General features: G+C 46.0%; 1 protein-coding gene across 1 annotated transcript in view; it reads left to right on the top strand.

Annotated features, from left to right (window-relative positions):
- Nucleotides 1-15,028, top strand: part of Btbd16 (BTB domain containing 16) — a 60,600-nt gene that overhangs the window by 36,098 nt on the left and 9,474 nt on the right. Inside the window, exons 9-10 of the mRNA XM_035441611.1 lie at nucleotides 142-272; nucleotides 9,594-9,713. Of these exons, the coding sequence (XP_035297502.1) occupies nucleotides 142-272; nucleotides 9,594-9,713 (251 nt within the window). The remainder of the gene's footprint in view (nucleotides 1-141; nucleotides 273-9,593; nucleotides 9,714-15,028) is intronic.

Here is a 15,028-nt window from a genome sequence, read left to right as displayed (position 1 = left end):
CCCCACCCCCACCCCGTGCCTACCCACAGAGAAGATTGTATGACAATTGGGCACATCTGCATGCAATATCATCGCCCACCAGAAGAGGGGGCTGAGAACCAAGCATGCTTTATCCAGTGCCTCCCTATTTTGCCTCCTCAGTACAAGGAAGAGCAGCTCACCATCGCATGTGAGAAGTGGCTGGCAATAAACTTGGTACCTCTGGTGGGGACACAGATCCACCTCCGACACATCCCTCAGCATCTGCTGCATAAGGTGCTGCAGTCTCCCAGGTTAGAGCTGTTGTGCTGCCTCCAGGGTGGGTGTGGGGAGAGGCATGGGGTGGTTGGGGGGGGGGGATGTGCCAGTAGTGACCACACCCACATCTATGTGTTCTTGCCATTTAGTTCCCAGTTCCCCACTTTCTTGAACAACCAGGCTTTGGATGGGAGCCAAAACTCTGGTTATTACATGTGGGGTCAGGAAGAAGGAAGCCCTTTATGCTCCTTCTAGTTAAGGACCTGCTGGGGCCAGCTGTTTTCTTACCTGCCTAGGTCAAAAAAGCAAATGACAATTGCCTAAATTGTTTAAAAAAAAAAAAAGAATTCTGACAACGTTCTTTCATATTAATTATGGGAAACAAGGAAAGGGAGAAAAAGAAAAGAAAAATCTTTCATCCCAAACAAGATTTCATCTCTAGTCCTTTCTCTTCTACTGAAGATTTCTAAACCTGGATATCCAACTGCCTGCTTGGCCCTTTCAGAGCCCCATGCCCTTGCCGAACACCACTGTCCTGGCATAATGTCCTGGGAACACATTAGAACCTTGGGGGTCCTCTGGACACCACTTTGACCTCACCTTGACCATGAGGCCAACTCTGTTTCCAAAGTGAGCACTCCTCAGTGCCAGTGCCATCCCAAGACCAAGCCTCCATCATCTCATGGCCCATGGCAAAGTCTAATGAGACACCTCTAATGTGGATCTTGCTTCTGGTTTTGATCTCTACAAGCAAAATCTGGTTCTACCATCTCATGGCCTGACACAGCCATACAGGGACCTTCTTCACACTCTCTGCATGCTTCGTCCTGCCTGAAATCTCTGTCCTGTCCTGCCAAGCTCCATCTCCTCCTATCTCCAGCTGTTTATGGAGCCAGGGCCAGTTCTTGACTTTCAGCTGATTCCTGATGTTTTACCAACATTTGCATCTCATTAAATGGCTTTCAGGGCCTATTTTTCTTCATCTCAGATTATTTCCTTATGTTATACTTCTAGAAATGAAATTGCCAAGATGAAAGGACTGTTTGTTTTTAATTGCTCATTTAAAAATATTTTATTTGGAACTTCAGGAAAACAAGAATAGTGCTAAGAACATTGGCTCCTCAATTTGCAATAGTTTACCTGGACTACATTCATCTTAAGCTGAGCACAACCCACGTTGAAAATGCATTGGGATGTCTCTAATTTCCCTGGCCTCACAGTCTGCCATAGGGTGTCCATTGTTCACTGTTGTGATCTCTTGGCTGACAGGGCTGCCAAGTCAGTATGGTTGCCCATCATTGTAAGAAAGGATCACACAGTACTTATCACTCTTCAAGGAAAAGATCAAGATTTGAAGCCTGATTCCTATGGATGTGGAAGGTTTTTATACCATCACAGAGTAGAAAAGCTCAATCAGACCATCGTTGTCCCCAGGTACACCTTTTGCTCTGAGTCACCTACCTTAGTGTTCTGTCCCTGTTCTCCTGTTCTGTTTGCATTATATTGCATGGACACACACACACACACACACACACACACACACACACACACACACACACACACACTTCTCTGAACAGGAATAAGCTATGTACAAGTGCTCCTTCACCCCAAGTGCTGTTTGGGAAGGTTTCCTAAGAAAGAAATTTTTGTTTTTTGTTTGTTTGTTTTTGTTTTTTTTTTTTAGATTTATTTATTTATTATGTATACAGTCTTCTGCCTGCATGCCAGCAGAGGGCACCAGATCTCATTCAAGGTGGTTGTGAGCCACAATGTGGTTGCCAGGAATTGAACTGAGGACCTCTGAAAGAGCAGTCAGTTCTCTTAACCGCTGAGCCATCTCTCCAGCCCAAGAAAGAGAATTTTTAAAAATATAATGACAAGGTGGTTATCTACTTCAGGAAGCTTGCCATTGGCATGATACTTGAATATCACTGACCTAGTGACATTATTTTCTCTCCCTCTAATTCAAGGTTTAGTTTAAGACCACATGTTATATTCAGTTGCCAAGTGTGCTGGTTAGTTTTTATTGTCAACTGGATAAGACCTAGGGTCACCTGGGAACAGGGAACCTCAACCGAGGAACTGCACTGATTAGACTAGCAAATGTGTCTGTGACAAATGTCTTGATTGATGTGAGAGTGCCCAGCCCCTGTGGTACCATCCCTAGGCAAATGGACCTGGGATGTATAAGAAAGCTAGCTAGCCATGAACAAGAGAGAGAGAGAGAGAGAGAGAGAGAGAGAGAGAGAGAGAGAGAGAGAGAGAGAGAATAAGCAGAGTTCCTCCATGGTTTCTGCTTTAGTTCATGCTTGAGCTTCTGTCTTAGTTTGCCTCACTGATGGACTGTGACCTAGAAGTGTCAACTGAAATAAGCCCTTTCCCTTCCTGAATTGCTCTTGGTCATGGTGTTACGTCACAGCAACAGAAAGGCAACTAGAACATCAAGTCTCTTTGGGACTTCTTTTAGATGGCTCTTGGTGCTCACAGACATTTTCTAGAGACACGTACCCATCAGGTGACTTTAATAGGTGGAAATCATATTCTACTTTAAAGAAATATTAGTGGTAAAATTAAAAACACAAATGTTTGCCATGTTTATGTGGTAGAAAATATCCTGACTTTAGAAATTCTATATAGTAGGGTTACAGAGATGGCTCCTAGAGTAAAGGTGCCTTTTGTACAATTATGAGGACTTGAGTTCAGATCCCAGCACCCAATAACAAACAAAGCATGGTCCCATGCATGCCCATAACCCCAGGGTTGGGGAGTGGTAGAGACAGGGGGTGGGATTTCAAGGGCTTGCTGGTTGCCAGGCTAGAAGAAAAATGCAAACTTTAGGACTAGGGAGAAACCCTGCCTCAAAGGAATAAGGCATACAGTGATGACTGAAGAGGACACCTGTTATCCTTGGTTGGCCTCCCTTGGCCTCCATGAGTGTTTGTGTTGCTCCATGCAGGATGATTAACCTATTCCATGATTTAGATTTACCAAATGACACTCACTGCCCTCAAATGAACAGAGGAAGGAGGGCGGCAAGGCAGGGTCCTGGTATTGAGGGACACCATTATCCAAGAAGATCCCAGAAGCCAGATCAAGAGCAGCAGGGCACTGGTGGGCCCCAGACACTCTGCTCTGGTTCCCTAGGTTTTTCTCACTCTCATATCCATCACCCTTCACTCCAGCCTCCACCAGAGCAAAGGTCAGGAAATTGAAGAACGTGTAAACATGGCTTCCTTAGACATTACATAACACCATCCCTCCCTCCGTTGGAAAGGCTGAGCTGTCGCACACTGGTAACATTTCACTGAAAAAGAGGGAAGAAAACATCTGACCACAACCAGAACATTGGTGATGGCACAGGCCTGACACCATGCCCACCAGGCAAGAAAATAGTTCCAGAGCATTACGTGTCCAGTGTCTAGACTTGCCAGCCTGGCAGACGTGAGGTAGAAACTGGTTCCTGTCCTTCTGGCTGGGTGCAGGAGGCACCTGTGCAGATAGGCCAGGGTTTGCTGCCTAAGAGCCTACATCCTCAGCTCACACAGCCTGAAGTGAACAAAGACTCAGTCAGCCCAGACTCCTCACTTCCTCTTAAGTTGATCTCCATCTTCAGTGGCCTCAGCAGCTCCCATCTGCAATCCCTTGCTGGGAAGGCAAAGTCAGATGGATCCCTGGAGCGCGCTAGTCTTCAGCCTGGCTCAGTCAGCAAGTGCCAGGCCAGCAAGAGGCCCTCTCAGAAAATGAGGCAGAGAGTGATTGAGGAAAACACTTAACATCAATTTCTGCCCTCTACACACACACACACACACACACACACACACACACACACACACATACATACACACACAAAGGAAATTAAAAAATAAATGTAACCATACCAGAGGGTCTCTTGTCAGGGCATTTGTTGAGAAGGGTTGGCACCCCCACTTTCCACATCTAATAGCACAGCACTTTCACCAGGTGCCGTACTTACTGCCTGTTTGCCGTTTCGGTGCCCCCAACCTGACACTATACAAGTCACTGCCTCTTAGAGCAGAGAGCTGATGAGGAACTGGACAGGGCATCTTTTGGCTCTTGGGCCCACATCCTGCCTCCAACATGATACCCTCTCCTATTTATCATGGAAGTGAGCCTCCCAGAAAGAGGTCAGCCAGGCCTGGGATATGTGTCCTGAGAAGTTGTGTGAGCCCAGAGCAGCGTGTGAGCACGTGTGCGCGCCCCCCCCCCCCACACACACACACACAACCAAGGATGGAGCATTCCTGGGCCCCACTCAGCTACCGTGCTAGCTACCCACAGTCACTTCACCCTCCGCCCCCCAGCCTGTGAGAAAGGCACGGGGATTAATAGCCTTTCTCAGTAGAAGCTTTTACCTCCGGGCTGTCCAGAATTTTCTCTCTGACCTTGACCTCATCTTTTTGGTTTGACTTTCCATTTTGCAAACTATATACAAATATACACTGTTTTCCTGGCCTCCTGGGCCTCTGGGCTTAATTTGTTTGCCTAGAATGTGGTTCTCAGTTCATTTTCCATGTAGAGGTCACCACCAGGTGACCCTTGTTCTCCTAACTCTAATTTATGAAAACTTCATTCCAAGTTCTGTGTTCCTGGAAGCCCTGGGGACTGTCCAGTTCCCATCGGCACAAGGGGGTACCCTGCAACAGAGGGCCCAGTCCCTATGTTTTCAAGATCCTCTGCTTCATCTGTATTGGCGGTATAGGGGTGAGCGTAGCTGCCTTCCAATATCCCCTACCTCCTACCTGTGACCCAGGGAAGCTCAGAATCTTGTGAGTTCCCTGAAGAAACAGACACGGTGAGATGGCTTAGTAGGTAAAAAGTGTTTGCTGTGCAAGCCTGATGACCTGAGTTCATCCCCAGAACCCAAGTAAAAAGCTGGATGTGGTAGGCACACATCTGTAATCTCCTGCTATGAGATGGGTGGTGGAAGCCTAAAAGCTCAAGGGCTAGCCTGGGGTACAGAGAGCAGTAGAAACAAGGAAGCTACTGCCTCAACAAGGTAGACGGTGAGAGCTGAGTGCCCGGAGCTGTTCTCTGGTCTCTACATATATCAGAACATATGTGATCTGTACTCATATATACCATGAAATGCAGGCACACATGCACCCATGCACACACACACACACACACACACACACACACACACACACACACACATGCTTGCACACACACATGTAATATTGTTTAAAGTAAAGAAAAAAAGGACACCCCTCTCATCCTTGTCATACCTGTCCCACACTCTGACAGGGTGTGTGATGCTGAGCTGTCCCACATGGAATTTCTGAAGCTAGTCCTTCTCTGGCAAACATAACAATGTCTACCAATTATTGAGCACCTGTCAAACACAGAGCACTCTAAGTGGGTATTCAGAGGGTTCGGCACCACAGCAACCCAGTGTGCTGAATCCTTTCATTTACAGTTTTCACCTGGGAGATGGAGATCATGGGAAATGAAGGGTAGTCAAAGCTGTGTTTCCCTCCTCCACCCCACACACAAATGAGCTGGATTTGAACCCACGTTAGAACTACCTCAGAGCCATGGCCCTCACCAGACCCTAGTATACCTATGAGACCAGTTCCTTTAATGATGGTCAAGATCAATAAGAATTTTGATCTGTTTTTCAATAAAATCATTAAAAGTGTGTGTGTGTGTGCGTGTGTGTGTGTGTGTGTGTGTGCGTGCGTGCGTGCGTGCGTGCGTGCGTGCGTGCGTGTGTGTGTGTGTGTGTGTGTGTGTGTGTGTACACATGTCCCAGCACATGTATGGAGTCAGAGGATGGCCTGTGGGAATCAGTTCTCTTCTTCTACCGTGGGTCACAGGGATAGAAATTAGCTCATCAGGCTTGGTAACAAGCACCTTTACCTGCCCAGACATCTCTCTGGCCCATTTTACTGTACAAGTTTTTATATAGAAAACAAAACAGTTCACTTCTCTAAATGAACAGATAGTAACATTTTATCATAAATTAAGAAATAAATTGTTGGGGGGTGGCGGTGGTGCACACCTTTAATCCCAGTATTCAGGAAGCAAAGGCAGGTAGATCTCTGAGTTCAAGGCCAGCCTGATCTACAGAGGGAGTTCCAGAATAGCCAGGGCTACACAGAGAAACTTTGTCTTGAAAGACAAAACAAAACAAAGCAAAAAGAAAGAAAGAAAATAAGAAAATATCAGGCTGGGAGTAGTGACACACATATCTGTAATCCTAGCACTCAGGAAGCAGAGGCAGGTAGATCTCTGTGAGTTTGAAGCCAGCCTTGTCTATATAGTAAGCTCTAGGCCAGCCAAAACTACATAGTGGGACCCTGTCTCAAAAACCAAACCAAACCAAGACAAACAATAACAGCAAAATATTACCAACAAAGCAGCTCACCTCTTTTCTTCAGTGCTATTCCATTCCTAAAAACAAGAGAATGTCTGTAGGCATCCCCAATCATGTGTGTGAACTCTATCTGCACACTTGTACACCCACAAAGAATGCATTATCTTGTCTTGCAAACCAGCACCCTGATGGTGGTAGGGAGGTACCACAACCTACTCACAGCCAGGCATTGTGTTCCCTCCCGACCCAGGCTGATGCATTTAATCAGATTTTTCTAATTCTGAGTGCTGTGCAGGACTCTATGGAACAAGTCCACAACCATCTCTTCTTCATTCTTCTTCTAAAGGCCTTTCATTTTATTTTTTTTATTATTTATTTATTTATTTATTTATTTTTGCTATGACAAACAGAGCAGCAATGGATGTCCTTGTTCATAGCCCGTTCATGTGGGCGTGGCTTTCTCCAAGGTCAGTGTTCAGAAAGAAGGGTTATTGTTTATGTGCAGCGTTTTCCTTGAAAAATAGATTAAGAAGACAGTGTCTTATGCATGACAACAATTTTCTCCTAAAGAACGAGGATCAGTTACACTGAGGAGGCTGCAAGCAAATACCAGGGAACATGCAAAGCACATCATGGGAGACTCAGTTCCATCTGCATTGAAGTCTCCAAAGCTCTTGGATTAATTTAAAAAGTGTGTACAAATGTTCTCCTTGTGGTTACTTCCTGCAGGGGCTAATGCAGCCATGTCACAGGCAGCTGACATTGAGACAGCATTGTCATCTACAATGTTCAAGTTCCAGGAGTGTGCAATGAAATTAAAAAAATAAATAAATGAATAAATAAATAAAACAAAACAAAATAACCTCACAATGTTTTTCAATAAATTTATGATTTTATATCAGTCTGCACTCATCACTCTTCTAGAGCCCATGAAGCATTCGGGGCTGCAGGTTGGATAGGCCTGGAAATGCTCTTAGAGACTGATGCTGTCCTAAATGGAGAGACCTCAACTTCAGCAAATGTCTTACTAAAAGCCAGGATCTGAGTGATGGAGCCTAGATCATCCCTCTTGTTATTTCTGACTTGTCCTTAATAAGATCTCAAGAAACTTTCTGGACTTGAAGGCCACAAATGTAGCATCTACTCTAGAAGCCACACAGTCAGATCCCCCCACCCAGCTGACTAAATTCTCTATGGGGATGTGGCATCTGCTTCTAAGAAGTGCCTCCCTTTCCTGCCTTGCTGCTGTGGCCCAGACAGTGACCAACTTGGATCTGTCTGGCTAGACTCAAGACAGTGTATCTGTAGGTGGCCTGGAAACAAATAAAAGGAACGAAGCAATTATACCGTGTCCAGAAATAGTGTGTGAGGCGGGAGGGTTGCACTTGCATTCTCTTTTAGAGACATGATTTAACTTGGTTTTCACCTACAATGACCTCTTGAGGTAGGGAATGAAGAGTCTATGCCATATTTTATAACCAGGGTTTAAGAAGTGTTGAAACAGTCCCTTTGATAGTTGAGCCAGCAGAATTCTGAGGCCTTAGAGAGGGCTGGAGTGGCTTTGGTTACAGTGGCCTTTTTTTCCCCCCACTATGTTACTCTGACTGTCCTGGCTCACCGTGGAGATCAGGCTGACCTCAAAATCAAAGAGATCCACCTGCCTCTGCCTCCCAAGTTCTGGGACTAAAGGTGTGTGTGTCATCACACCATGTGGCATAGTGGGTTCTTGCTGCTGTGGCCACAGCTTGGGCTCTGCAACCATCACTGCCACTTTGAATAAGACCTGCCATTGCTGAGCACATTGTCATGTGCCGGGCACTGTCCTGAGCACTTTATCTGTGTGTGGTCAGCACAGTAATGGCTCAAGGATGCCCACATAATCCCCAGAACATGTGACTGTATCAGAGTACATGACAAAGGTGAGTTGGGGTTGCAGGTAGAATGAAGGCCTCTAATTAGCTGACTTCAAAATTGGAGGTTACCCTGGGGTATAGGAGTCAGCCCAGTGTATCACAGGAAGGCTCTTTCCATGTGTGAAAGGGAGGAGTCAGAGAGAGAGGAGTCAGAGGATGCTGCATTGCTGGCTCAGCCAAAGAAGCGGCCAAAGCCAGGGAATGACAGAGCTTTCCAGGTGCCAAGACACAAAGGGGAAAAAGATTCTCCCTAGAGCCTCCAGGAAGGACTAACCGATCCTGTTCACAGCATGATCAGAGCCCAGCGAACTCCATTGTGTACTTCTGACCTCCAGAACCATGATGAATTTGTGTCCTCCTAAGCTGCCCTGTGACAGAGCAACAACTGGACGCTTACACAATGAGTCCTCTTCTCAGGTCTCCACCACTGACATTTTGAGAAGTGGCTAGGCTTGCCCTTTCACAGCTGAGCGATCACAGCCATACCCCAGAGATCTGAGCCCAGAGTGGCATGACCTGAGATAAGTTATTCATTTCAGTTTCAAGCCAGGCCAAGGTCCAGTAAGGCCAATGAGACAACTCACTTTGGCTGCAAAATTTAGCAGGCGAGGACGGATAATGGCTGACTGAATAGCCTGACTTATTAAGATATAATTAATATCTGTGTGCAATTGATCAAAATCAAGGTAACGCAAAGAGCCACAATGAACACAAATTGAAATGTTAAATAAAAACAAGTCTAGGACCAACTTCAACAGCTATCAAAGCCAGGTGCATCTCTCTCAATGGCATAAGCCTGTGCTATGGGATTACAGTTAAAACCTGTAATGACTTGAGAACACAGCATTTATTGAGAGCTCACCAAATGAGAACATCACTTTAGTAACAGCATGGTCGGTGACAGAGAGTTCAGGGCCCAGCATCTGGTTCCTAGTTCTCCCTCAGCTGAGTTGAGTCGCCCTGAACAAGATACTCAGCATCTCATGTCTGAGGCCACTTACAGACTCCGGCTAGCTTCGTCTCACCCCCAGACTCTTTTCTTTTTCTTACCAGTGGCCTGTCCCTCCCAGTCCTGACATGTCTTCTCCATCGTCCATTTTGACCAGGTTGTTCACCTTTAGTGAGTTCCATCTCCTGAAAACCTTACTCATGTGGGTTTACCTGCAGATGAACAGCAAGGTCCAGGTGATTCCAATCCACGAGACCATGCTGGCGTATTTTAGCAGGTAACGCACCTTCACGTTGATGGATAAAATGTGTGCATCTTGGTTTAAACCCTTTCAATTGATTAGCTAATCATTTACTTATTTGTTGTATGGGTGTGCATGCTGCAAATGCACAGGAAGGTTGGAGGATGTCTTCCAGAGATCAGTTCTCTCCTTCCACTGTGGGAATCCCTGAGACCCATACTCAGGTTGGCAGGTTTGGTGGCCAGGGCCTTTACTCACTGAGCCATCCCTGTATCTATCTACTTTGCTTAAAATATTGTGAGAGGAAAAGTATCCATAATGTAATTTTCATTAGCATCACCTGGAGAGCATGGGATGAAGCCTGTGATGACAGAATGCTTCAAACCACTCAGAAGAGTTGATCGCACACGGTTGTTTTGCCATGAGATATCCACATGTTTGGGGAGCTGGTGTGCCCGGTAACAACTATGATGCATAAAGGAATGGTTCAGGAAAATGATCGTGCTACACAGGCCTAAAACATCAGGCCAGATGTTTTCATTTATATTTCTCTTTAGATAGTATATAAAACTCTGGGTTTTCTGGGAAAGTGAAAAGCATTTGAATGGGCAGAAGTTTCCTAGCATGAATCTAGTTTTTGATGCTCTCTTGCCTTAAATGACCTAAAGTTAGTGTATCTCAACATTCAAGTAAAAACTAATAGAGTGATAATACTGCTTGCCCTTTAAGTGTGTCTTACTGGGCACTCCCGAGAAAACTTTCTATTCATTTTACCTGCAGAATACTAAAGGGCTCTTGTTCATTTTAATCTTTCTCTCCATCTCTCCCCCGCCACTCGTGTGTGTGTGTGTGTGTGTGTGTGTGTGTGTGTGTGTGTGTGTGTGTGTGTGTGTGAAGGTGTGTGTGTACACACAGGCTTATGTGTGAGTGCAGTGCAGGGATGTGTGTGCCATAGAACACACGTGGAGGCCAACCTTGGGTGTTGGTCTTTGCTTTCTACCTTGTATAAGACAGTCTCTTGTTTGCTGTTAGATGCAACAGGTGAGCTGGCCGTCATATTTCTGGGGATTCTCCTGTCTCTGCCTCCTATTGCTCCACAGCAGCAGTGGGTTACAGTACAGACATATGTGCTACTAAGCCTGGCTTCTCATAGGTTCTAAGGATCCAAACTCAGGTCCTCATGCTTGCATGGTGAGCACTTTTACCTACTGATCCATTTCCCCAAGTTAAGGTCTATTCTGGCTCAGGGGCAAGGGTTTCAATGGTTGACCGGCTCCATTACCTTTGGGCTTGTGTTGTGGATGCAAAGCTGCTCACTTCATGGTGACCAAGAAGCAAAAAGAAAGAAAGGATTAGGGTCATGATATCCCTTCCTAGAGCAGACATTAGATGCCTCATTTCTTCCCACTAGGCTCAAACCTGAAGGCTTCTCCATCCCTAGTAACCAAGTCTAACCCATGAGCTGAGGGGGAATATTTAAGAGCAAACCATAATAACACTTCCATATTAAATGTGAAATCAGCATCCATATCATCCAAGGTGGTGGATGAGTGTGGTGACCCTGTAGCCAAAGACTATTCCAAGGAGCTGTAAAGAGTCTGCTCTAGAAAGGGAGCCCATGGGCAACCTTGCTTTCTTCTCTGCTCCATGTTCCTATAGGAACAGGAATCGGGGCCTCTTGGCATGATGAGGCACGTTCTTTGCACATGGGAACTTAGCAGATAAGTATGTCTTCACATGTCAATGAGCAAATTGACCTGTTTGAGCCAAGTTTCATTGGATTGTTTTTGAAACATCTCATCCATTCCTGGAACATCTGGGCACTGTGCTAACTGCAAACCCTACTCTTTTCTTGTCTTGTTATTTGGGGAAAGCTTGATTTGTGCTCTGTTTCTATATAATTTGCTTGGAACCCAAATGTTTTAGTCCAACCTCCCCCCTCTTTTAATATCCCAGAGGCACTCTTTCCAATGAGTCATGCCCACCAGGGAAAATTACCACTTGGCTGCAGGTCAGCTCTTGTCTTCACACAGGGAGATAGGGAGTGAGCTATCATGTAGTGACTCACTGGAGCTGTGGTTAAGGTATGAGGAAAATGTCCTAGAAGGGAGTTGAAGTGTGGACCTGTCTACCATGGATGGGCTTCACGGAGCTGGCCCATGGCCTTAGCAGTGAGGATAGCACCTTCAGCTGGGGCAGCGTACATACTGGTGAAATCACTTAAATGACAGTGATCTTAGGCTGTCTTCTTGAGAAGAAATGGTGTGGACACGGAGGACCCACATTATGGGGACCTCCAATGTGAGGCTGTCAGAAAGCGGCCACAGTGAGACAAGCTGCATAAATACTAGAGAGCAAGGGTGTGCAGCCTACCAGGGAAGAGGCAGAGCCACAGCTGTGGGAGCAGTCTGGCTGGCCTGGCATCCTAAAGGAGTTTAAGAACAGTAACCAAGTGCAGCAGTCATGTAGCTCCCCTCTTGCCTGTTCCAGCCTCGTCCTAAGAAAGGCTAGAGGCAGATATAGATATTTATGTCTTGAGCTATTTCTCCTCCATTTCCTTTTCCTCATGGACATTCAAAAAATGTTTCATTCACTCCCCCAAATAACTTTCAGAATGTGTAACATGTGACTTGTACACTTGACAGAAGGTTTCTGGATTTAGCCAGGTGCTTTTTTGCTAAGTACGCCAGTGTAGGAAGGGAGCCTGTGCTCCCACATAAGCACACATGTGAACACACACATGCATACACATGCACGCACACACTTATACACACACGCACAAGAGTGTACAAACAGACATACCTCGGCACCTTACAGGCTGTTTCTTCCCAGTGCTTATTTTGGGAAAGTAGACAGGCTGTCCAGGCTGTCTAGAATGAATCCTAACATCTCCTTATAGGAAAGCCTCTGTAAGCAAAGCTAATGCTTTCCTCCAATGAGGAAAAGTCCTCGTTCCAATCCACTTCCTGAAGAATCTGGGAAAGCTGCTTTTATTCGTTTGCTTTCCTGATGCTGTGATAAAACATGGACCAAAAGAAACCTGGAAAGAGAGAAGGCTTGATTTTAGCCTCCAGGTTATAGGCCATCATGGAAGGAAGCCACGCAGAGACCATGATGGAATCCTGCTTACTAGCTCGCCCAGATTGCTTTCTCACACTACCCAGGACCACTTACTCAGGGTGGCACTGCCCACAGTGTTCCGGGTGCTCCCACATCAACCGTTAATCAAGAAAATGTCCCACAGATGTGCCGACAGGCCAATCTGATGGAGGCAATTCCTCTGGTGAGGTTGTCTCTGCCTAGATAAATCTAGTTTCTGTTGAGTTGACAAAAGCTAACCAACCAGCTGGTAAAGCCCATATACTTGATAATGACTGAAGCAGGAAACTTCCAAGTCCATTTAAAGTATTACTTATTGCTGGGTGGTGGTTTCACTCACTTTTAATCCCACTGGGGAGGCAGAGGCAGTCTGTCTAGTCTACATAGTGAGTTCCAGAATAGCCAGGGCTACACAGAGAAACCCAGTCTAGAAAAAAAAATATATTTGTTTGTCTGTTTATGTGTATAAGGAGTTTGTCTGAATTGTGTCTGCATGTATTACATCTCTGCAGTGCTTACAGAAGATGGTATGAGATTCCCCCAGGATTGAAGTTAACGGAAGTTGCGAGCTATCATGTGGGCACTGAGAATCAAACCCAGGGCCTCTGGAAGACCAGCCAGAGCCCTTAACTGCTGAGCCAGCCCCTGAAGTAATTTTGGAAACTAAACTGTAGAATATCTGTGTGGAAAAGCACCCAACCCTTCAGAGAATTTTCACATATGATTACACCTGTGTGACCAGACCCAGTGTGCAGCATTAAGCTGTTCTCTCTTAGAACAGCTCCCCAGACCTGTGTGACCAGACCCAGTGTGCAGCATTAAGCTGTTCTCTCTTAGAACAGCTCCCCAGACCCTCTGCCAGGGGTGGGGGTGATAGCATATTCTGGGACAAGGATGTCTAAGCATCCAGCTCCATGAGTTCTACCCAACCCATGCCTTCTCTTGCTCTTACTGAAGCTTCTGCCTCAGTTTCCCTTCAGCGTAGCCCTCTGGAGTCTGAGTCTCCTTCTTCTCAGGTGCCTGGGTATTGTGGTTCTGAGTCTTTCCCAGCCCTCTACTTCTCCAAGTAGCTTCTTGGTTTTCAGAATCTGAAGACGCAGCAAGACACTCTACAATGTCCTAGAGAGATGGAAGGAGCTTGAGGATCCTGGACGTAGAAGGTCCTTCAAAGGGACAGCTGTGGCTGTCATTAAACCAGATTCAAGTGTCAAGAGCTGTCTTCACAGTCAAAAAGCTATCACACTGGGTCTTTCTGTTTGACTAATGGGGCTTGGCTTGACAGAAGAGCATGGTGACAGCAGACCAGGCCAAAACGTCCTTATAGAAGGACCTACGCCACTGGCATTCCTACTACATACATTGAGGGTGAGTGGAGGAGGGAAAGGTTGGCAGAACCAGATCATTCTGGTCAACCGGCCCAACACATTACAAGATAAGTGCTGAGTACTGCAAGAGGCACCATAGGAAAGAAGAAGCAAAACAGACGCAAATCCCTTCTTTTCTAGAGCCTATATGGGGGAAGCATAGAAAATCCATGGGTAAGGTGCAGGTTGATAGAGGCCCTTGGGTCTACATCCCACACCTGCCATTTACTCCAGTAGGGCTTTGGACCAGAAGCCTAACCCTGATACATAGAAGCGACCATGCTCATGTCCCAGAAGTGAGTTGAGGAGAGGGACCCATGAAGCCCTTGGCAGAAGGAATTGAGCAGCTGTGGCACCCTTGGACCACCATGGAACTGTGTTGTTTACCCCATGTTGGGGTTAGGAGTAAAGAGGCCATTTCCTGCCTCTTTGATCCCATAAGGTGTCTAGGTCTTCTGCACTTAATTACAGTTTTCTCCTTTCAGATGTTTCTTTCAGGTTTTGTCATGGCAACAAACAAACAAACAAAAAGTAATTAATACACCCAGGTATAACATCTCTAGATTCCTCCATGGTACAGCACATGTTGGAATCCTCAGGTCTGTACCTCAGGTTTGAAATGCAGGGTCAATGGAGCCATGAGCCTCACATTTACTCACTAGGAAGGGAAGCTGACTCCAGCAGATAGTAGGAAGGAGGAAGCAAGAAAACTGTGACTGGAATGACCTTAAAATTACAGTCTGTGACCTCAGAAGGAGATTTGCCTCAAGCACCACCTTTCTGGAGGTCTGGGAAGAACATACCTTGAAAACAGAATCCAGAGGTGACCTATTTGTGTTTGAGTTTCCAGGAACTGTCTTCCCTAAGGGGTCAATCCCTGAGGATTGA

The sequence above is a fragment of the Cricetulus griseus genome, chromosome 3 (assembly GCF_003668045.3).
Source record: "Cricetulus griseus strain 17A/GY chromosome 3, alternate assembly CriGri-PICRH-1.0, whole genome shotgun sequence".
In the NCBI taxonomy this organism is placed as follows: domain Eukaryota; kingdom Metazoa; phylum Chordata; class Mammalia; order Rodentia; family Cricetidae; genus Cricetulus; species Cricetulus griseus.
The sequence above is the reverse complement of the archived record's forward strand: the minus strand, read 5'-3'. Positions and strand labels throughout refer to the sequence as shown.